General features: G+C 45.0%; 1 protein-coding gene across 3 annotated transcripts; it reads left to right on the forward strand.

Annotated features, from left to right (window-relative positions):
- Positions 1 to 44: 44 nt before the first annotated feature.
- ATPSCKMT (ATP synthase c subunit lysine N-methyltransferase) lies at positions 45 to 20,655 on the forward strand. Of its 3 annotated transcripts, none has more exons than XM_081521323.1 (5): positions 45 to 394; positions 5,054 to 5,343; positions 6,015 to 6,152; positions 7,989 to 8,039; positions 19,048 to 20,655. In XM_081521323.1, the coding sequence occupies exons 1-5, from the start codon at positions 367 to 369 to the stop codon at positions 19,216 to 19,218; spliced, it is 678 nt and encodes a 225-aa protein (XP_081377449.1). In that variant the 5' UTR covers positions 45 to 366; the 3' UTR covers positions 19,219 to 20,655. The 3 variants fall into 3 exon arrangements, with proteins under 3 accessions (XP_081377449.1, XP_081377450.1, XP_081377451.1); XM_081521324.1 differs by having other exon boundaries at positions 45 to 78; XM_081521325.1 differs by lacking the exon at positions 7,989 to 8,039 and having other exon boundaries at positions 45 to 78.
- The last annotated feature ends 3,906 nt before the right edge of the window (positions 20,656 to 24,561 follow it).

A 24,561-nucleotide genomic window follows, 5' to 3' on the forward strand; every position in this document is an offset into this window, starting at 1 on the left:
CCGGCTCTGGGACAGTGGTAGAGCCCACTTCCGGTTTTCTAACTGCTGGAAATCTCGCGATGGAGGGAGGAAGCGGAGGTGAGGCCGGCCGTGCGCGGCGGGCTCTTTGGGGCGCGGGCGCGTCGTGGAGCGCAGCGTGGGGCCCGGCGTGGGGCTCGCGGTCAGTCCGCGGAGCAGCCCGTCCGAGTTGGGCGCGGCGGGGCGGGGACGCGCGGGACCGGTTCCCGGGCTCGCGGCCTGGCGTTCGGTGCTCAGTGCTCGCGCCTGCGGTGCGTGCTGGTGCTTGGCCCTGGTTTCTGACGGCCCGGAGCTGTTCTCAAGCGCTTTACGGCGAATAACTCATTCAGTCCGGCACGATATTCCGAGATGTGGGCCCTGGAGTCCGCTGTTCGGGGTGGGGAATCACAGCTCTGCTGCTTTTTCTAGCTGCGTCTTTGGGGAAGTGACCTGTCTGCAGCAATGGTTCACCAAGGCATTCTTCTTTTGAGAATGTCCCTTTTTCAATACAATCATCCCCTGCTTTTTTCAACTTTACACCACTTTGCTTTTATGAAAAACCTACATTAGTACCTCTTTTTCCCAAACTGAAGTCCAAAGAGGATTTTCACTTTCATGATAAAAGAGGACAAGGGAAGTTGCTTTCTGAGTTTTGCAGTGAGCTATACCCGGGGGCAGCATTTTCCCCGGGAACCACACTCAGCATCCAGCCGCCACAGCTCTGACCCCTGTCTGTTAGCACCTGTGCTCTAGCTGGATGTGTTCTGTGCATCCCTTAGCAAGACGTGCTGTAAGGTAATTGCTTCTTCCCTCTATGCCATTCAGCTTATGAAAGGTTTCACGGAGATATACTGCTTTTGGATAGCATGGGAGACCCTGTACCCTTAGGTCCAGCTGAAATTCTGTTTCTAGCCACACCTTCCCGGTTCCATCATTGGGATCAACCTTTCTTCCACCTCCGATGTTCCCACAGCGTTTGGTACACGTTAGAGCATCTCTTACGCCTTGTAACTGTCTCAACATAACTCACCATTCACACAGGCTAAAGGGTGCGCTGGAGACCAGGAGCGCTTTATTACATCTTTTTGCTGGTTAAGTTGGAGACAGAGTTGTTTGGGTCATCTGACTCGAGTTTCTCTAATCAGCTACCTGTTGGGTTATGCTAACTAGAGAAACGGACCCGTTACCGTCTGATCTACCAGGGAAGCCCAAGTAGAGAAACGATTCATCAGCTGTTAGTTGGAAAACAAAATGTGGGCTGTCCATACAGTGGAATATTATATATGACAGAATATGTTATATGTATTATTATATATAATATATAATTATATATTACATTATATATTATAAATATTACATTAATATATATAATACTATATATAACATTAATATATATTATAACATTAATATAACAATATATATCATGTATAACTATGATATACATGATATATTACTATATCATGTATATTATATATATTATATATTATATATATTATATATTATATATAACATATAGTATATATTATGTTATTGCATTATGTATTATATATATTGTATGTAGTATGTATAATATATAATATATATTATTTATTTTAGATAATATATATTATATAGATAATATATAATTATATATATTATATGTTATATGTTAATGTATATTATATAGATAATATGTAATTTATATATAATATATATTATATACTATGATATACTATATTATACATTATATATTATAGTATACATAATATTGTATATTATAATTATAATCTATATGTAATATAGATTATATATTATATGTATTTTATATACTTTATATATAATTTATATTATATATTATTATTATATATAATATACAAGAATTTGAGCAAACTCCAAATTTTCTAATATATAATATATAAATATATAAACATAATTATAATATATAATTATATAATATATAATAAAACAAATATATTATATATAATAATATATGTATTATATATTTTATTATATATAATGTATTGTATATTTTATTATATATTATATATATAATACAATGGTGATGGTTACACCTATCTGTGAATCTACTGAAACCCTTTGAATTAAATGGGAAAATTGTATGATACATGAATTATGTCTCAATAAAGCTTTTAGAAACTATTGATCCCCTCCATACCTCCCGATGATAGTATTGCTCAGTCACTAAGTCATGTCTGACTCTTTGTGATCCCATGAACTGCAGCACACCAGGCTTCCTTGTCCTTCACTATCTCCTGGAGTTTGCTCAAATTCTTGTCCATTGAGTCTGTGATGCCATCCAACCGTCTTATCCTATGCCATCCCCTCCTCCATTATAATAATAGTGGCTAAAAATCATCACTTTCTCTGGCTGTGCTAAGGGCTTTATAGGCATTGTTTATTTAACTGTCGCAGTAACTCAGTGAGGATAGTATTATTTTAAAATCTTGCAGGCGAGGAAACTTGGCCTTAGCAACAACTCATCTCTCTTTCTCTCTCCCTTTAAGTCTGTTGCTAAGTCGTGTCTGATTCTTGCAACCCCATGGACTGTAGCCTGCCAGGCTCCATGGGATTCTCCAGGTAAGAATACTGGAGTGGGTTGCCATTTCCTTCTTCAGGGGATCTTCCCGACCCAGGAATCGAACCCTGGTCTCCTGCATTGCAGGCATATTCTTTACCAGCTGAGCTATGAGGAAACCTCAACTCATCTCATGCTACACAACTCTGAGTTCTGAGACTCCAGAGCTGTGTGACTGAAATCTTTCTGGTCACTGTCCTCTACAGTTGAAACACCTGCAGAAGGACTTCTTCATATGAGGCAAGGCAGATGTGCCTGCTTTTAAAAAAGAAAAAACTCAAATGCACTTCCATTAGCATGTTAAGTTCCTCCGTGCAATGCTGAAAAGTATGAATGAGACTGTACTTAAAACTCTTGCTTTCTATCAAACACCATCACTTTTCTAAACTTTACTTTTATTTTACCTCCATCACTGGCACCACGAGTAGACTTCTGTTATTGTTTCTGAGTTGGTTGTCTGCCATGACAGCAGTTGTAAAACTCACTTTAGGAAACTTCAGGCTTCAGCAGAAGATGCTGCAGTGAGTCAGCCGTGGGCTTCCGGTGTGTTCTGAGTCCACGTTTGGGCCTCACCCCAGTTGCGACAAATTACCACATCTCATGGGCTTCCCTGGTGGCTCAGGTAAAGAGCCCGCCTGCCAATGCAGGAGATGTGGGTTCGATCCCTGGGTCGGGAAGATCCCCTGGAGGAGGAAATGGCACCCACTCCGGTATTCTTGCCTGGAAGATTGCACGGATCGAGGAGTCTGGTAGACTTCAGTCCGTGAGGTCGCAGAGTCAGACACGACTGAGTGAGCATGTGCACACCAGGACTGTTAGCAGAAGTAAGTCCGTGTCCTGATTCCCAGCACCTGTGAGGACACTGCCTGAGCCACTCGGCAGATGTGATTGAGTGGAGGACTTCAAGATGGGAGGCTTATCCTGGCCTGTCTGGCCACTGTGCTCCCAAGGAGAGGATTCCTAAGAAGGAAAGGAGAGCAGGGGTGTCGGAGGAGGTGTCATGTGGAGCCAGTGGCTGGACTGGTGTGGGGCCACTGGCCGAAGAGTGCGGGCAGCCCTTCCTACCCCAGGTCTTCCAGAAGGGACACGGCACTCCCATTCTGTTTCAGAATCTGACCTCCAGGACTGTACTTTTAATAAGTGTGTATCGTTTTTTAACCTGCCTAGTTTATGGTAATTTCTTATCGCAGCAGTTTAGGAGACTAAACACAGTGATCTTTTGAACAGCTTACTAATGCCTAAACGGTGAACACTAATGTCTTCACACGATAAGACTCTTTGTCCTTCCTTACTCCGTTTGTCTACAGATTCCCATGGTTTTGGTTTTTAGTGCCTCCGTTAGATTGAGAGCTGGTTCAGGGCAGGGTGGTCTTGTCCCATTGGGGTTCCAGCGCTGTGCACTGTTGTGCATGCTCTTCCTGTATCCCCTCGTCTCATCCTCACAAGGATCCCATGATCCCCACTTTACAGATGAGGAGACTGAGGTTCCGAGAGGTGAAGGGTCACGGCTGTTAGTAAGGCGTAGAGCCAGGGTCCGACCTTGGCACGCTCTGCAGCTGTGCCCTTACCCTCTGCTGTGCCCATCATTAATCCATTTCAGAATTAATTTCAAATAAATTTCAACGTAAAAAATGTGAGATCCTATTATGAATACATTCTAAAGCATAAAACTCAAGAGGAGGATGTTTAAGGTACCATTTATTCCCTTGGTAATTGGTGATTAGAGTTTGTTTTATTCTGTACTGTGATAGCACTGAAATGAGTATTTTTTGGTCCTCTGTGGATCTGCTTTAAAAGTCTCCTTATAACCATGACTGTTTAAGATTTTTAGTAAAACCAGAATTTTGTCTCCTCTGTTAACTTCAGAATTGAATTTATACCACTGGATTTTTGATGCCTGACCAATTTTGATGTAGAATACTTTGCTCCTGTTTGAAATAGGATAATGATTAGACATTTTTATGCTTAATATGGAGTTTTGTTCTGAACCACAAGAACACGGAGTGCATGGTTAATATTTGTATTAATGGATTGTTGTTTAGTTGCTAAGTCACGTCCAAGTCTCTGTGACCTCATGAACTGCAAAATGGTAGGCTCCCCTGTCCGTCAGTATCTCCCGGAGTTTGTTCAAGCTCATGTCCATTGAGTCGGTGATGTCATGGGTACTGATTCATAATGGATACTGATTCATAAATAGATTTGAACACACTATTTTCTGGGGATGACTCCTAGGGGGAAAATCAGTATGTTGGAAAGAAAAGGTTTCAGTCTTCCATTAGTATTGAATAATTTTCTGTTAAACACTAGTTGATGGACTCTAGAACTCATTGTGGAATTGTACATTTGTAGTTCCAATTGTATTGAGCAAAATTAGCCCTTAAAAAGCACGAGTTTATTTGTTAATAAGAACTTTGGGGGGAAAAACACTACCTTGGATTTCTGATTTGATGTTTCATATATCTTTTTCTGCTCTCAACCCAGGGACACACCCAGCAACACTTGAAGAAGAAAGGCCGTCAGAATGTGTTCCACCTACAAGTCTTGAAGCCAACAGTTTGAAGAAAAGCAGTTGGGGGGTCTTATTTACTGGCATTGTTGGGGGAACGCTGGTGGCCGTGTATGCCGTGGCCACACCATTTATAACACCAGCCCTCCGAAGAATTTGTTTGCCTTTTGTACCTGCAACTACGAAACAGATCGAAAATGTTGTGAAGATGTTGCAGTGCAGGAGAGGACCCCTGGTGGACATTGGTAGTGGCGACGGACGTATTGTGAGTTATGCAAAAACGTTTTAAGTTTATGTTTTTTTAGGTTTTATGTTTTAAAATTTCCGTTTCATATTTCTTACGAGGCTTATGCAAAGCCTTGTTAAATTGATAGCCTAATAGTCATTTAATTTTGTGTTTGTTTGGCTGAACTACTAAGTCCTTCAGCAGGACTTTGGAATTTATTTTTCTCAGATTTAATTGTTCTTAAAGGCGAAAGTGCTCTGGATGTCTGGTAAAAAGGAACAATCAATTGATGATTATGAAATTGTCCATTAAAAAATGTAGGCCAACAGAAACATGTTAAATCATGTAGTTTGACTATTTTACGTTTTTTTCCAAGGACGACTCCTTGGGGAAAAAAATCAGTATGTTGGGGAAAAAATTTTCAGTCTTCCATTAGTATTGAATAATTTTCTGTAAAACCCTTTAGTTGGTATTGAATTAATTCTGCTTATTGTGGGTTCAATCCCTGGGTTTGGAACATCCCCTGGAGGAGGAAATGGTTACCCACTCCAGTATTCTTGCCTGGAGAATTCCATGGACAGAAGCCTGGAGGGCTACAGTCCATGGGGTTGCAAAGAGTCGGACATGACTTAGGGACTCGAGAACAACAACAGCATAGGTAGGGAGTTTTCATGTCTTTTTCTTATCTTGAACATGGCCTTTCCCTGCAGGTGATCGCAGCTGCAAAGGAAGGGTTCACAGCTGTGGGTTATGAGTTGAACCCCTGGCTCGTCTGGTACTCCAGGTACCGAGCTCGGCGGGAAGGGGTGCAGGCATTGGCCAGATTTTACATCTCAGACTTGTGGAAGGTACGTACGGCAGAGGCCCTGCTAGAGTACTCCACCCCCAAACATAATGCTTTGTGATTAGTGTGAATGAAAACCGAATTAAAAGAGAGAGTTAAATAAAAGTGTGTATCTCAGCATAATGAAATGTGAACAGCTTTTAAATTGATAGATTTTACAAATCAGCCCTACTTTAGAGTAGAAACTTAAGGTTTATAACTTACAGATCATGTAACTTCCAAGACTTTATTTACTCAATTTAAAATGTCCTCATTTCTCTTTTATTATGTGGTGATAAGATTTTTTTTATCTCATTTGTAAGTTTTGTACGTTGTCATATAGGCATTAACTTGTTAATGTCATTCTTGGTAAATAGTAGTTTTGTGTATGGGTATGAGTGTGTTTATGTGTGTGTGTGTTTGTATATGAATATGTGTGTCTGTGTTTGAGACTGTATGTGTGTCTGAGTTTGTGTGTATATATGTGAGTGTGTGTGCTAATGTGTGAGTGTGTGTGGGTATGTGTGTGTACATGAGACAGAAGTAGTGCAGGAGAAAAGAAGACCCACCAGCCATGCTGTGATGGCTCCTTTGTGTCTTCATGAAGTATAAGATATTTCCAAGTTTACTTGTTCTCTAAAAAGTGCCTGGTAATTTTTGCTTTAGGAATGCTCCATAAAATGCTTTTTCTTAAATAAGAATTTTCCTTTGTAATATTGTCATCAGTAGCTTATAAAAATTCACTTGTTTTGTTTGCATTGTTTTTTGTTCCATTTATACGTAAATGATCTCTCTATAGAGTAAATAAAACTTTTATTGGGTAATAAGAATTTTGACTGGCGAAGCACTTTTCCCCCCAGTTTTCCAGCTAAAGACCATTTTATTGCCATTTTTACTTAGTGTTTTAGAGAAGTGGAGGGGAACCGGAATTCTAAGGATGGCTCCACGGGAGAAACAGGTGGCTCTGGAAAATCCTCTAGTTCTTGCTAAGCTTGTTTCGTGTAGAGTAGTGTAGAAAGGGGGCCAGGGTGCAGGTGGCCCAGGCCACCAGGGTGACCACCAGTGGTTACTGGTGAGTCCCTGCCTTTCTGACCATCCATCTGGGTGGCCCTGTGTGGATAGTGGCTATGAGGATGAGCTGGGATAACCTCTGGGGAAACTTCTGGAAAACTGTAACAGGTGAGCTAACACAGGTGAAAGTGTTAACATGGGAAATCTTAAAAAGGGCCACTCTTTGTGAAAACCCACTATTTTTTTTTAACTTTCTATTTTGTATTGGGGTATATATATTGGGATATATTTGCTGGAAAAGAATGAAGACAGGAAGAGAAGGGGTGACATAGGATGAGATGGTTGGTTGGCATCACCGACTCAATGGACATGAGTTTGAGCAAACTCCGGGAGGTAGTGAAAGACAGGGAAGCCTGGCATGCTGCAGTCCGTGGGGTCGCAAAGAGTGAGACAGCTTAGTTACTGAATAACAATATCAGATTAACAATGTTGTGATCGTTTCAGGTGAACAGCAAAGGGACTCAGTCATACATATACATGTATCCATTTCCCTCCAAACTCCCCTCCCATCCAGGCTGCCACCTAACATTGAGCGGAGTTCCTTGTGCTGTACAGTAGGTCCTTGTTGGTTATCCGTTTTAAATATAGCATTAGGTACATGTCCATCCCAGACTCCCTAACTGTCCCTCCCCGGTGGCAACCAGAAATTCGTTTTCTAAGTCTGTGAGTCTCTTTCTGGAAAACCCACAATTTTTTGAAATGGGAAATTGCTACTCATTTTGAAATAAAGCTTGAGCTGATGTTTGGCTTTCCAGAATTAATCTGTGATTGTTTTCTCCCTTCCCTTCAGGTCACTTTTTCGCAGTACTCAAATGTTGTTATCTTTGGTGTGCCTCAGATGGTGAGTATGCGCTTCCTGCCACCCGAGTGTCTTTTTCTAGGTTAAGAGGGGCCTGTTGGCCCGAACAGACCATCTCTCTCTGGGCTGCTCGCCCGTGTGCAGAATGACAGATCATTGGTTTAACAAAGTACTTTAGGGCCTTAATAGTTTAATCATAAAAGATTCAGTCTTGTAGTTTAAAACTTCTGCTTTAGACGAAGACCTCAGTGATCTACCTAAGCCCTAACAATTCGAGTTGAAAACTGCTTTATGAACTCCTGGTGTCTAATGTGAGTGGGTTTTCATGGTTGCTTACTTATTATATCCAGCTGAAATCACTTGGGAAAGTTAATGGGAGGGGGCTTCCCTGATGGCTCAGTGGTAAAGAATGTGTGTGCCATGCAGGAGACATGGGTTCAATCCTTGGGTCAGGAAGATCCCCTAGAGAAGAGAATGACTACCCACTCCATTATTCTTGCTCGGGGAATTCCATGGACAGAGGAGTGTGGCAATTTATAGTCCATGGAGTCACAAAGAGTTGGACACAACTGAAGCAACTTAGCACGCACGCACGAGCGTTGACTAGTTTCCTTTGACCTCAGTTGGCTGATTTGAATTCTGACTCTGTACTTTCGAAAGTGAAAATGCTGCAGCATTGGACTGCCAATGGTCCTCAATTTAGCCTTTGGAAAGATGACCAGAATGGGAGGCTTGAATTGTAATTGTTGGTTTACAGACTGTAGAAAGAAATCCCCCTTCACTTTTCAAGCTCTATAATTGTAGGCATAATAATCTGGCAAATATTGGTTGTTTGCTGAAATGCCACTAAGAAAGTGATACAGTTTTTATTAAAAAAAAGAAGGGCTTTTTTTGTTGTTATGCTTTCTTATTCATATCTTAATTTTTTCTTAAGATATCTCAGTGCTGGAGAAATTTTTTTCTGTTAGAATTGTCAGTGAAATGCTTTTTTCTCTTTTTTTTTAAAAACAGTATTTAGAAGTGCTTTTGTTATTTTTGAAAGTAATAGGATTCTTTTTTTTTTTTTTTTTTTATAAATTTATTTATTTTACTTGGGGGCTAATTACTTTACAATATTGTAATAGTTTTTGCCATACATTGACAAGAATCAGCCATGGGTTTACATGTGTTCCCCTTCCCGAACCCCCCACCCACCTCCCTCCCCCTCCCATCCCTCTGGATCATCCCACTGCCCCGGCCCCGAGCCCTTGTCACATGCATCGAACATGGAATGGTGCTCTGTTTCACATATGACAATACACATGTCTCAATGCCATTCTCCCAGAACGACCCACCCTCACCTTCTCCCTCAGAGTCCATAAAATTGTTCCATGCATCTGTGTCTCTCATTCTGTCCCGCATATAGGGTTATCGTTACCATCTTTCAGATTCCATATATATGCATTAGTATACTGTATTGTTGTTTTTCTTTCTGGCTTACTTCACTCTGTATAATGGGCTCCAGTTTCATCCATCTCAGTAGAACCGGTTCAAATGTATTTTTTTTAATGGCAGAGTAATATTCCATTGTGTATATGTACCACAGCTTCCTTATCCATTCATCTGCTGATGGACATCTAGGTTGCTTCCATGTCCTGGCTATTGTAAACAGTGCTGCGATGAACATTGGGGTACACGTGTCTCTTTCAATTCTGGTTTCCTCGGTGTATATGCCCAGCAGTGGGATTGCTGGGTCATATGGCAGTTCTATTCCCAGTTTTTTAAGGAATCTCCACACTGTTCTCCATAGTGGCTGTACTAGTTTGCATTCCCACCAACAGTGTAAGAGGGTTCCCTTTTCTCCACACCCTCTCCAGCATTGATTGCTTGTAGACTTTTGGATAGCAGCCATTCTGACTGGTGTGAAATGATACCTCATTGTGGTTTTGATTTGCATTTCTCTAATAATGAGTGATGTTGAGCATCTTTTCATGTGTTTGTTAGCCATCTGTATGTCTTCTTTGGAGAAATGTCTGTTTAGTTCTTTGGCCCATTTTTTGATTGGGTCATTTATTTTTCGGGAATTCAGCTGCAGAAGTTGCTTGTATATTTTTGAGATTAATTGTTTGTCTGTTGCTTCATTTGCTATTATTTTCTCCCATTCTGAAGGCTGTCTTTTCACCTTGTTTATAGTTTCCTTTGTTGTGCAAAAGCTTTTAATTTTAATTAGGTCCCATTTGTTTATTTTTGCTTTTATTTCCAATATTCTGGGAGGTGGGTCATGGAGGATCCTGCTGTGATTTATGTCGGAGAGTGTTTTGCCTATGTTTTCCTCTAGGAGTTTTATTGTTTCTGGTCTTACGTTTAGATCTTTAATCCATTTTGAGTTTATTTTTGTGTACGGTGTTAGGAAGTGTTCTAGTTTCATTCTTTTACAAGTGGTTGACCAGTTTTCCCAGCACCACTTGTTAAAGAGGTTGTCTTTTCTCCATTGTATATTCTTGCCTCCTTTGTCGAAGATGAAAGTAATAGGATTCTATATGTTCGTAATTCTCAGCAAGCCTAACATGAAGATGAACCTCCGTGTCTATACCTATGTTACAGAAATGAAAAGAGGTAGAAAGGCATGATCTCTGATCATTAAAAAAAAAAAAACAAAAAAAAAACCCTATTGGATATCATAGAATTGCCATGGAATTGGATAGTTTTTTTCCTACTTATTGTGAAGTTTGGGCATTCTTTTGGGATAATTAGCATTTTGAAGCAAAGAACGTTAATTTAAAATCCATGCCTTATACAAATAGAAAGCTGACATTTATTCCTTGCTGTCTTGAGAGGCCCCGAGGTGCTGTCCCTGCGTGGGGCAGCAGTGGCCTTCTGCGGGCTCCAGCTCCTTGGGCTTCTCACCACGTCTGAAGTGTAGTCAGTTTTGGGAACTGTTCACCAAAGGGAAGAGTGTTATTTTGATAAATACTTTTGTGATTATGGGCCATTCTTCTGTACACAGAGAAACCTTAAATAAGGCACTTGCAGCATTTCACCGTTCCCAGGAGGAAGGGAGCAGCTGAAATGCATGAAGTGCCCACGTCCCCTGGCATGAGCGGGATTCTGCCAACCTGATGTCCTCCACGCAGGGGGACGGATCAGGGCGCGGAGGCTCGGATTCCTGGGTGGAGGTCCCTGCTTTCCGCCCTCCCCAGGCCTCGCCTACGTGGAGACAGTGAAAGAGGGAGGGGACTGCAGGGGGAGTCAGGGGACCAGGTTGGCTCTTGGGGGTACTGTGGGCGCTGGAAAGTTCTTTAGGCTGTCTGGGCCCATTATGCCATCTTCTGTTAGAACGCATTTCCCTTCTCCACCCACTGGCCAGTGTCTTGGCAGGGGCTCGGTGGCTGGATAGAGCCAGCATGGCAGGAAGGCTTTCCTGTGGCTCCTGGGCCGCTCGTGGGCCGTAAGAAGCCGGAGGAGGCGTTGGGAGCATCAGAGGGCTAGATCCCTGTGTTACGTGCTCTCCCCCTGCTTCCGCTGCCAGACTGGCGGTCCCTCATAGCTCTGCTTCCGGTGCGGGACTGGCCGTCCCTCACAGCTCTGCTTCCGGGACCGGACTGGCCGTCCCTCACAGCTCTGCTTCCGGTGCGGGACTGGTCGTCCCTCACAGCTCTGCTTCCGGTGCGGGACTGGCGGTCCCTCACAGTTCTGCTTCCGCTGCCGAATTGGCAGTCCCTCACAGCTCTGCGCTTCCGGTGCCAGACTGGCTGTCCCTCACAGCTCTGCCCAGTGGCGCTTGGCTTACAGCGGCCCAGGCCTGCATCACGCGTGTGTGTCTGGGGTAGCAGGAGTGATAGTGCCATTGGACCTGGCCAGGCCAGTGCCTGGATGGGAGATACCCACGCTTACCATGAACTCACTCACCAGGAGTGCGGGACAGATGGGTTGTGTCCTTGTTGAAAGCCCTCCCATGACTTTGTCCTGCTTTAGTTCAGTTCAGTGGCTCAGTCGTGTCTGACTCTTTGCGACCCCATGAATTGCAGCAACCCAGGCCTCTCTGTCCATCACCAACTCCCGGAGTCTACCCAAACCCATGTCCATCGAGTCGGTGATGCCATCCAACCATCTCATCCTCTGTCGTCCCCTTCTCCTCCCGCCCCCAATCCTACCCAGCATCAGGGTCTTTTCCAATGAGTCAACTCTTCGCATGAGGTGGCCAAAGTATTGGAGTTTCAGCTTCAACATCAGTCCTTCCAATGAACACCCAGAATTGATCTCCTTTAGGATGGATTGATTGGATCTCCTTGCAGTCCAAGGGACTCTCAAGAGTCTTCTCCAACACCACAGTTCAAAAGCATCAATTCTGCGGCGCTCAGCTTTCTTCACCGTCCAACTCTCACATCCATACATGACCACTGGAAAAACCATAGCCTTGACTAGACGGACTTTTGTTGGCAAAGTAATGTCCCTGCTTTTAAATATGCTATCTAGGTTGGTCATAACCTTCCTTCCAAGGAGTAAGCATCTTTTAATTTCATGGCTGCAATCACCATCAGCAGTGATTTTGGAGCCCCCCAAAATAAAGTCTGACACTGTTTCCCCATCTATTTCCCATGAAGTGATGGGACCAGATGCCATGATCTTAGTTTTGTGAATGTTGAGCTTTAAGCCAATTTTTTCACTCTCCTCTTTCACTTTCATCAAGAGGCTCTTTAGTTCTTCTTCACTTTCTGCCATAAGGGTGGTGTCATCTGCATATCTGAGGTTATTGATATTTCTCCCTGCAATCTTGATTCCAGCTTGTGTTTCTTCCAGCCCAGCGTTTCTCATGATGTACTCTGCATATAAGTTAAATAAGCAGGGTGACAATATACAGCCTTGACATACTCCTTTTCCTATTTGGAACCAGTCTGTTGTTCCATGTCCAGTTCTAACTGTTGCTTCCTGACCCGCATACAGGTTTCTCAAGAGACAGGTCAGATGGTCTGGTATTCTCATCTCTTTCAGAATTTTCCACAGTTTATTCTGATCCACACAGCCAAAGGCTTTGGCATAGTCAATAGAGGAGAAATAGATGTTTTTCTGGAACTGTCTTGCTTTTTCGATGATGTAGAAGATATTGGCAATTTGATCTCTGGTTCCTCTGCCTTTTCTAAATCCAGCTTGAACATCTGGAAGGTCACAGTTCACGCATTGCTGAAGCCTGGCTTGGAGAATTTTGAGCATTACTTTCCTAGCGTGTGAGATGAGTGCAATTGTGCGGTAGTTTGAGCATTCTTTGGCATTGCCTTTCTTTGGGATTGGAACGAAAACTGACCTTTTCCAGTCCTGTGGCCACTGCTGAGTTTTCCAAATTTGCTGGCATATCGAGTGCAGCACTTTCACAGCATCATCTTTCAGGATTTGAAATAGCTCAACTGGAATTCCATCACCTCCACTAGCTTTGTTCGTAGTGATGCTTTCTAAGGCCCACTTGACTTCACATTCCAGGATGTCTGGCTCTAGGTGAGTGATCACACCATCGTGATTATCTGGGTCATGAAGATCTTTTTTGTACAGTTCTCTGTGTATTCTTGCCACCTCTTCTTAATATCTTCTGCAGCGATAATAAGGCCCAAACTTCCATCTGGCCTGGACACCTGGCCACCCCCAGCTCTCTGTGCACTGGCCCTGCCCTCCTCTTGGCTCCTGGACCACACTGTGTGGGGCCATGTCCTTCCCGAGACTCCAGTCCCCCCAACTCTGGGTCTGGTTAGTGAATGTCTGCTGACCACTCACAGGTCAGATGTCTCTTCCTCCAAGAAGCCATCCTTGATTGCCCTGTGCGATGAGCCCCAAGACCACCCTGAGACCGCGATTTCCAAAGCTTGTTCCCTTCCATGTGGACATGTGACTGCGCTTCTCCTGTGATGGCTTTGGTGGCGTTGGCCGTGTGCACTGCACTCTGAGCTCAGGGACAGGGCAGACCTGTTGAGCTCTCTGCCAGATTCCCAGCTCCTGGCTCAGAGTGATCACCTAGGAAATGTTTGTTAAACGAATGGATGAATATGGTATAAACATGCGAGTTAAGTACACTCTTCCCCTGGGCTATTAAGTTTCATAACTTCAAAGGATGACTCATTTAATTTTAGTTACGAATTCTGTTATGAATCTGTGAATGAAAATACTGTCTTGGTGTTCTGATAAAGAAACAGGATTCATGACCATGAATCTTTCATTCAATCATTCATTAAACAAGTGTTTACTCAGGGTCCACTAAGCATCAGACCCTTTATTCACCCTTCAGTGAATAAAGAGGAAAAAGAAAACATCCCTGCCCCAAGGTATTTACATGCTAGTTGGGAGAGCAGGTATTCAGTGAGACGTCAGTGTAGCCTGTGTGGTACAGTAAGGGGGGGGTCAGTGCTGTGTGCTCACCAAAGCGTGAGAAGGAGAGAGTCCTCGAAGAGGGGACGTTGGAGGTGAGGGAGAGCCATGCGGCCATGTCCAAAAGAGCTCTCCAGGTCGAGGAACAGCCACAGCAAAAGGAAAGGTGCTGAGGGGTGTATCCCTGAGGATCCAGAAGCAGCGAGGAGGTGGGTGTGATGGGAGGGGGTGAGCAGAGGTGGCAGAGGAGAGATACGGGGGCCAGGCGGGAAGGACAGGGCCTGCAGTGGGGAGCAGAGGATGAGGGAGATGCTGGGAGATGGGTCTGAGCTCTTGCAGGCATTCAGGCCATCAGTGGGGGGAGCTAGTGCCAGGGTGGAGAAGCTGGTGACAGGCGGTCAGACTCTGGATGCTTGGTGAGGACAGAAACAACAAAGTGAGCTGGCAGATCTAGTGGGGGGTACCCCGAGGTGTCTTACCTGAGCTGCTGGAGTCTGCTGAGCTGGGAAGCTGCAGGCAGACTGGGTAGGGCGGTAGGGTGGGGGGGGATCAGGAATTCCTCATGGCACATGCAGTCTAGGACACGTGTGGGTTGACACATGTAGGCATGTCAGGTGGGCAGCGGCCCATGCCCAGAGCCTGGACTCAAGGTAGGGGGCTCATGGGACATCAGTGCCCAGGAGCTGAAGCTGAGAGGGGCTGAGATCACCCGGGGAGGGGCCAAAGCCTTGCTGGACCTGAGCCCTGGCCTTGAACACATGAGGGGCCCCCAACAAAGGACTCAGAGGAGTTGGGGCAGAGGAGAGGGAGGTTGCGTGTCCCAGGGAGGTGGGAGCGACCCAGTGGCTCAGAGCTGCGGACAGGCCTGGCTGTTTTGTGTCTTTAGCTGGTTTCAACTTACGTTTAAAGGTTTGAAGAGGTAGTTAGAATAGGATGAGTTCATGTCACTTTGAAACGTACAATTGTATGAATAATTTTGAGTTTCATTAGGCAGACATGACATATCACGGCTTCTCTTTGTGTAAGATATCAAGACCCAGGTTTGTTGCATATTTATGTGTAATTTAGTCCCGTTAATTTCTTATGATTGAAATAGAGCCTTTCATTCATAGGTTTATCTTGACTTAACATATGACAGTCATTTGGAAATAAAAGATCTGTAGAAGAGAAAAGAAGAATAGTAATCTGAATAAATTTACAGTTGTCCTTTTTATGAACAAAATTACCATAAGAAACCCCTGACATTTTGGAAAAACATATTGTCTTATTCTTTGCTTATTTAATTTTTCCCACAAGGAACAAAACTTCTGCTTTTTTTTTTTTTAAAAATAATCTTTTGCTAGCTGTTAGAAGAATAAAAATATTCCATCCTTAGTGGAATTTATTCATTGTTATCTCGGTATTGATTCTAATAAAGAAGCAGAATTTTGGCTCACTCCAGCCACAGGTCATGTAGAGGAGTTTTTTTCCAAACCGCTTTTTAAAGACACAGGTGAGGAATCAAACTGCTGTAGAAAATTTGTTTGTCTTAATTAAATTAATTAATTAATTAATTTTTGTCTGTGCCACGTCTTCATTGCTGTGCTTGCGCTTTCTCTAGTTGCGGCGAGCAGGGGCTACTCTCTAGTTGCAGTGCCCAAGCTTCTCATTGCAGTGACTTCCCTTGTTGTGAGCACAGGCTCTATGTGTGCAGGCTTCAGTCGTTGCAGGTCACGGGCTCAGTAGTTGTGGTGCATGGGCTTAGTTGCTCCATGGCCTGTGGGATCTTCCTGCATCATTGATCAAAACCTGTGTCCCCTGCATGGGCAGGCAGATTCCAATCTGGCACATACAGTCTGGGACACGTGTGGGTTGACACGTGTAGGCATGTCAGGTGGGCAGCGGCACATGCCTGGAGGTCTGGGCTCAAGGTAGGGGGCTTGTGGGGCATCAGCTCCCAGGAGCTGAAGCCAAGCGGGGACTGAGATCACCCAGGGAGGGGCCAAAGCCTTGCTGGACCTGAGCCACCAGGGAAGTCCTGCTTGATTACTTGTAAAGAGAGTAGCTTTTGCACAGGTCTTGGTTTCTGAACATCACTTCTCACTCAGAGGAACGAGGGATGTTTGAGAAGTGGCTGATCCCAGGGCTGGGAAGGGAATGTGTGAAAGCCTGGAACATTTAGTTGAGTCTGAATGTGAGGAAGCACTCAGAAGGTTCGGTCAGGGCATATGCACAGGAGAGAAGCCAGCTTGAGGGGCTCCCGATGACCAAACTGGACAACTTGAGTGTTGGGAGAAACGATGACAGTGGATCATAACCCGTCGATGAATCCAGGAGTTCATGCTTACAGTGATGGAGAGAGCGGGGGAAAGCTCTTCCTTGAGATTCTGACTGTTGATCTGAAAGGAAGGATGGACTTGGGAAGTTGCCGCTTTCAACCTGTATAGTGAAATTGACTCAGGCAGAGTCATCAAGAATGCAGCACTCAAGGGTGCTCGGGGCTGGTGCACCGGGATGACCTGGAGGGATGGGATGGGGAGGGAGGTGGAAGGGGGGTTCTGGAAGGGGAAAACATGTACACCCATGGTGGATTCATGTCAGTGTATGGCAAAACAAATACAATATTGTAAAGTTAAAAAATAGAAAAATAAAAAAAGAATGCAGCACTCAGTGGGGGACAGTTAGACGAGTAACAAGACATGAGCATCTTCTCAAGGTGTCTGCCCACAACATCGTGTTCATTTTAAAGGAGGAATAGTAACCACACTGTGGAGACACCGAGATACCTCCTTAGTCGAGTGGTGCGTCACCTTCAAAGCAGAAGGACCCCAAGGGCTCAGGACCGTGGAGTATGCGAAGTTCACAACCCCTCTGCTGGGTCGTTGCCTTGGACGCACATGCCACTCATCACAAGCAGACACCAGAGGGACCCGCCTGTGGTTTGGTTTTTTTTTTGAGTTAAAATTTTATTTGGGGGCAAAATGAGGACTGTAGCCTGGGAGACAGCCCCTCAGATAGCTCTGAGAAACTACTCCAAAGAGGCAGGGGGTTAGGTTAGTATTTATGTGATTTTGGTGAAGGAGAAATAGTTACAGTCAAGCACATACATTTTTTGCAGAAGGTTTCTGCTAGTCACAAGAGACAGTCATCACCATGAAGGATTTTAGTGCTTTTTTTAGATATGAGGAGATAGAAGAATTGGGGTCATGAAATCAGCTCCTGAAGATACCTGTCTCTCTAAAGGCGTGTCCTGCCAGTTTTTCCCGAAGCACAGAGTGCCTCATTTCTGCTGTCCACCCTGAACTCCCTTCAGGGGATGTTGGAGGTCAGCAGCTGCAGCAACACGTGATTTAACCCTTGTAGAGGTAGATGGCAAATGCCAGTTTGTAGCTGACAGGGCCTACTCATGGTCATAAATTCAACCATCCTTTGGGAGGCATTTCGTGACCATTTCATCTAACGATGCTCATTCCAGGGGCCAGCGAAGATTTCGCAGATGGGTCACTCTGCGTGCTCTTACTGGACTAGGTCTATCAGCAGTAACCAAAGGTCTCTGGACCAGCTGCCTTAATCTGTCATGGTCCGTGCAAAATTCCCTCTGTATCTTTCCATATTTAGAGTTACACCATTACAATCATTGAGCATATACAGGACTATATATTTGATCAACTGCTCCCAAGTTGACTGGCCTGTGTTCTTAAAGGAGGTTTTTGTCATGAGAGACAAAGAAAGGCGAGACATTGTTCCAGGTTCAAGGAACCATTACAACCCTATGCAGTGTGCGACCCTGGACTAGGGGACAGTGTGAAGGACATTCCTGGGGCATTTGATCCAGTGCTATTGGGATTATTGTTGTTGGAATACAATGTTAAGTTTCCTAAATTTGATAACTGTGCTGAGGCTCTTTTTCAGAAAACACTGAAGTACCAGGGAGTAAAGGGGCATGTTGTAGGCAGCCTGTTCTCAGATGGTTTAGAATAAGTGTTCCGAGAGAGGGGGGCATAGAGCAAGTCAGATAAAGCAACTATGACAAACTGTTGAAAACTGGTGAGCCTGGGTGAAGGAGTACAGTAGTTTTTTGCTCTATTCTTGTATCCTTTCTGTAAATTTGAAATTATTTGAAAATAATAAATTAAAAGAATAAAGTGGAAAAAATATATTTAAGAGGTGAAGATGGTAATATATTTTTAGGATCTGAAGATCAAATTTTAGGTGGCTGTTAATTTGCTAATGTAACCACAGTGTCAGTACTTTTAGTAAACAGTAAAACTCTTTTTTCACAGATAGATTACTTATAAAATTACGTAAAAGTGATACGTAAGAGAATTTTACTTTTCGTAAGTTATGTTGACTATAAAGACTTTAATTATTGGTATATTATGGATATCTTTTTAAAAGAATTGTGAAATGTTTGATCATATTTCAATTTGGTAGAATATGTATTTTTTTTCATGATCTAATTCTACCATATTTCATTAGTTAGGAAAGTGGAAATCTGTGATACATATTTGCTAAAAATGACAAATTTTATATTTGATGATAGAAGATAGTCTTAAAACGGTGGTTCACATGACTTCTGTATTTTGGTGGATTGTTTGATGATGGGTTGTCGCCAGGAGTGGTCTTTTTTACAGTCAGTAATTTGGCGCAGGTGTTTTCAGGGACACAGATACAGAAGGACACTGGGACGTCCCGTCCTGTGACCCCCGCTCCCTGAAATGACGGCCCTTCTTCTCCACAGATGGCGCAGCTGGAGAAGAAGCTCGAGCTTGAACTTAAGGACGATGCGCGGGTCATCGCTTGCCGGTTCCCCTTCCCGCACTGGGCCCCGGCGCAGGTCACCGGGGAGGGGATAGACACGGTGTGGGCCTACGACGCCAGCTCTTTCCGGGGAGGAGACGGGAAGCCCTGAAGGTCTGCGCGCTTCCCATCGGTCGTTCCGTACAGGCTCTACCCAGAGTTCTCTGAGGTGTTGAAGTCTTTGATCTTCTAGAGACTTAAGGCTGTGTCTGCAGCAAAGATTATATTTTTCACCGCTGTGGAATGAGAAATGACAATTACTATCCCTGACTTTTGGAGAAAATAAGCAGAAGTTGAGGCCAGCAGGTAGATGAAAAGCCCCTTTTCACGGTGTATGCTAACAACTGTGCTCACCACTTTTCCGGCACTTGGACGTGAGAAGATTCGAGTAAGCTGTGCTCACGTTGACGGCTGGGAAAGACGTTAGCAGCTCTGCACGTTGTGAAGGATATGATTTGATGCCACTGATGACAAGAAATAATTTTTAAAGAGGGAATGTATTGTAAATGCTTGCTGTTTCCTATAACTTTATTCATACTTTAGATTTAGCACTCTTTTTTTTTTCTTTCTGTACTTCAGGACAAGATTAATTTTCTAAAGGGTTAGAGAAGTGTTATATTTTGCAACACTTTTTTTGGAATAACTTTTTCCAAGGCTATTGGATTACTATATTTTGTCAATCTAAGATGTATATGTGTGTGTAAATCTGTGTACATACATACACATTTTAACATTTCTGAATTGTGACATACCTTCCAATTGATGGTGTTTTGTAACCTAATCGGCAGTGTGGTACTTCATGGCACAGTTGTATGTCAGCCGCTGTTGGCAGAGTCTCAGATTTGATGAACTGTGGTATTCAGAGAAGATACATGCTGTGGTGGAATAGTTGGTATTGATTTGATAGTGCAATAAACCATCCTGGGCTTTGGTAAGGCAGACCTGGGTTCAGAGCCCCGCTTCAGCAGCAGCAGGGCCTTGTACAAGTGGCTCGCCCTTGGTTTCCTGAGCATCGCTGTCGTTGGGATGGCGATGTGCTGAATACGGGGCTGGGGACCGACCTGTAGAACTCTCAGCATAGAGTCTGTGGCCTGTAAGTGGTGTTTATTATTTCAGACACTAAAGAAAAGCTTGTTCACAGAAGCTGCAGATTATTTCTGCTAGTCACCTCTTTATTTTATGAAAGCAGCCATTTAATATTTCTCATTTGTGAGAAGAGACTTAACTGATTTAGATAAAAACACGTCAAGGAAAACCTTTGAATGTTAGTAGATAAACTTCACATATCTGAAAAACGAATATTGACTGGTGACTCACACAGTCCCCGTGCATCACAGAAAGGAATTAAACTCCCAGTAATACACCTGAAACCTGAACACCAAACCATCTTAAGAGAGGTTTGGTGAAATGAGATGGTTTGCATTTTTAACTAAACTGATAAAAATACAATCATTTGATAATCTTCACTTTCATGAGCAGCGACTGGGGACTCATTCATTCAACAAATGTTTATTGACTGTCTACTGTGTAATAAACTTTTCTGATTCAATGGTGGGTGACGTGCAAGTCCCCAGATCTTACGGGGTTTATGTTCTAAAAGAGAGACAAACAGGTGAGTGAATGTTACCGTGTGTGAGTTCTCCGGAAGACGTAAGCGGTGTGATGGTATAATGAGAAGCAAGTGTGTCTGGGGTGAGAGGGTAGGATATTGTGGACATTCGTCAGAGCGTACGGCAGAGTATGCAGAACATACGGCAGGAGTCTCCTTAGGTCTCACAGGTGGACAGACAGACCAGAAGCACATCCCTTGGTTGTGTGGTGTGTCTTGTCCCCACTGGGGCCGTAGCACGTTGTTTGTTGCTCAGTTGCTAAGTCCTGTGTGACTCTTTGAAACCCATGGACTGTAGCCCGCCAGGCTCCTCTGTCCATGGGATTTCCCAGGCAAGAATACTGAAGTGGATTGCCATTTTCCCCTCCAGGGGATCTTCCTGACCCAGGGATCAAACCACGTCTCGTGCATTGGCAGGCGGATTCTTCACCACTGAGCCACCAGGGAAGCCCTCAGGATACCTTGTTAAGTGATAAACCCATGTTGTTCTTAAGCTGCTTTCACGTGGGTGCTGTGTTATTTGCAACCTCAGCAGTCTGATGGGGACAGGAGGGTTGAGGCTGTACCTGAAGGAGGGAACGCCTGCTGGCAAGGTTGGAAGGTGTGTCTGGAGTGTCCCAGAGGGATGACGAGCCCCCAGGAACTCCCACCTGCTCCCAGAGTGGCGTTTAGGAATCGTACCAAGTCACAGGGTCAGTGACCTTGGACCCGGCCTTCACAGCCGACATCCCATGGGAGCATCCTGCTCTTGGGGATGTGGGCAACAGAGCCTCTGCTGTATCCCTGCCCCCAGGGAGTTCTGTTGGGGGAGAGATGAATTCTCAGGCTTGGAAAGGACTTGGGGAAAGGAAGGGAAGAACTCACCTTGGACTGCCCTTCTTGGCAGGTAGAGGAGCTATTTTATGGGCTGCATGTTTGTTTCCTATTTTGAAATCCTAACCTCCCCAGTGTGTTGGTATCAGGAAGGGGGGCCTTGGCTTTAGGTCGTGAGGGTGGATTCATGCCCTGATAAAAGAGACCCCAGAGTACTCCCTTGCCCCGTCTACCACAGAAGGTCACAGCGGGAAGAGGGCCCCCACTAGACCCCGCATCAGCCAGCACCTTGATCCTGGACTCCCCAGCCTCTGGGACAGTGAGAGGTAGACCCTTGGTGTTTCAGCCTCTTTTTGTGATATCCATCAGAGCGGCCTGATCTGACCGAGACCAGCCAGCGCTGAGAAGAGCCACGCCAGCCGTACCCAGACCCGTCTGGGATCCAGCCAACATTTCCTTGGCCCCGGCGAGGAAGGGAAGTGAAAGGGGGAAAGGGAGCCTGGCTTCAAGAGGACCCTTCTGGGAACCCGCCAGGAAGGGTGGGAAACCAGCCCCCTGCCCTGATGGGCAGGGCTGAGTAAGCTCCCTGTCGGTTGGAAGCTATGGGTGGATGCTCTTTGTGAAGGCAGTCTCCCTGGGAGGGGTCTTCTCTCTGGATCTCCCCTCCTGATGCTCACGGGGGCAGCTTTGAACACAGTTTGTCCCTGGACTCATGTGGGTGATAGAACTGGAAATAGAAAAAGGAACAGAAAAAACATCTCTGATAAGCAGAGTGAATTCTGGATGGTAAAGGATCTTGAAAACACATCCAAAGAGGCACAGTTCCAGAGGTGGTGATGTGGCCTTCCCTGGTGGCTCAGTGATAAAGAATCTGCCTGCCAATGCAGGAGACATGGGTTTGATCCGTGGTCTGGGAAGATCCCACATGCCAAGGGACAGCTAAGCCCATGTGTCACAACTGCGGAGTCCACGTGCCAAGGCTATGAGCCTGCGTGCCTGGGCCTGTGAGCCACAGGAGAAACTACCTCTATGAGAAAGCTGTGCACCGCGATTGGAGGTTAGCCCCTGCTGGCCGTAACTAGAGAAAGCCCACACACAGCAACGAAGACCCAGTGCAGCCAAAAAATAAATAAATTTATATTAAAAAATATGAGGCTGTGGTATTTACCTTGGGTGAGAGATGGTTCGGAGGAAAGATCTTTCAAAGTTTACAGGGTTGCCAAGCAGCAGCAGAAAGGAAAGTGACAACACAGCCGTGTGGTTTCCATGCATTCGAAGTATCCTGCTCTCATCTTCAGGGAGGTGGTATTGTATTTATTTTTCCTTTTTAGCCAAGGCTGTGTGTGTGTGTGTTCATTAACTTGCTCAGCTACAAACTGCTCCGGTGTGTGTGTATGTATGTGTATGTGTGTGTGTAGTCATTAACTTTCTCAGTTACAAATTACTCTGGTGTGTGTGTGTGTATGTGTGTTTATGTGTGTATGTGTGTGTGTGTGATCATTAACTTGCTCAGTTACAAACTGCTTCAGTGTGTGTGTATGTATGTATGTGTGTGTGTGAGTGTTCATTAACTTGCTCAGTTACAACCCACCCAGGTGTGTGTGTGTGTGAGATCATTAACTTGCTCAGTTACAAACTGCTCTGGTGTGTGTGTATATATGTGTGCGTATGTGTGTGTGTATGTATGTATATGTGTGTGTGAGTGTTCATTAACTTGCTCAGTTACAACCCGCCCCAGTGTGTGTGTGTGCATGTGTGTGTGAGATCATTAACTTGCTCAGTTACAAACTGCTTCAGTGTGTGTATGTATGTGTGTGTGTGTGTGTGAGTGTTCATTAACTTGCTCAGTTACAACCTGCCTTGGGAGCTCAGGGCCTTACTACAGTTGGCTGCTTCTCTGTAATTCAACCTGTTCCGTGGCTCTGAGGTGTGAACTGGGGTCATCGGGTGGGAGCCGGACAGATGTGAAGTTCACACTCAGGATGAAGTCCTTTCAGGACCTGGTGAGTCGCTGGTCACTGGAGATGCTGAAGCTGAGGCAGGCCGGCCACCAGGTGGAGATGTTGCAGAAGAGATCCGTCCTCCAGCAGACTGAGTGCTGAGACGACCTGGGCTGATGATGAGCTCCCCAGTCCCGGCAGGGCCGCCTGCATCCTGTCTGCCAACCTCCGGGGGTCTGGGAGGCATCGAGACAGCCTTCAGCCATGAAGGCGAGCTGCACAACTCCACAGAACTCAGCACCCGAAACACAACTACCTTGGGATGTGCTGACAAGGTAGTTGAAGTGCTGGGGTGCAGACGAGTGAAGAGAAACGTACCAGGGTCTCCAGCTGGGAAACGTGCAGGACCAGAGAAGGAGGTTGGAATCTACAACCCATCAAGGGCTCAGCTGGAAAGAACGTGGTCGGGTTCACTGGGCACTGATTAACCCGGGGGACTGTTTCTGAAGCCTCTGGTGGAAACAGGTCACTAACGACACCTCACTCCCTTCTGACATCGCCTGACCTTGGGACCTTGTCCCAGGAGCAGCCTTTTGAAGACCAGGAACCCCCCGACCCTTCCCCAGCTTGTCTGACCAGGCTTGGCATCTGGGAACTGGTAGACAGGAGCTGAGCTGTAGGGTTTTGTGTTGAGAATTTTAACTGGGGAACAGGAGGTTTGGGGACTGCCAAGTGGGAGTTCAGGTCAGGAAGTTGAGGCCAGAGGACCTTGGAGAGGTGTGAGAGACAAGAGGCAGGTTTGTCTCTGGTCAAGGGCTCAGTGCAGGGGGCTGGCCATGGTCCTGGAGGTGGGGAGGGGGTGGGAGCTCCTACCAGATGCCTGCCCTCGACCACCGACCGCCAGGCGGCTGGAGGAGCTGTCACTGTCCCTGGGATGTCCCAGCTCCCTCCTCATTGGATTCAACTGAGTGTTGGTTCCTTGAAGAACTCCATTTAGGAACGGGGTTATTTTGTGATGATTGAAAATACCACTTGTCATGGTGGGTATAAACACAAAAGAAATAATTTTCCTCAAAGATATTGCAAGTTGTAT

Source organism: Giraffa tippelskirchi, chromosome 8 (assembly GCF_054371585.1).
Source record: "Giraffa tippelskirchi isolate mGirTip1 chromosome 8, T2T-mGirTip1v1.2.pri, whole genome shotgun sequence".
Lineage (NCBI taxonomy): Eukaryota > Metazoa > Chordata > Mammalia > Artiodactyla > Giraffidae > Giraffa > Giraffa tippelskirchi.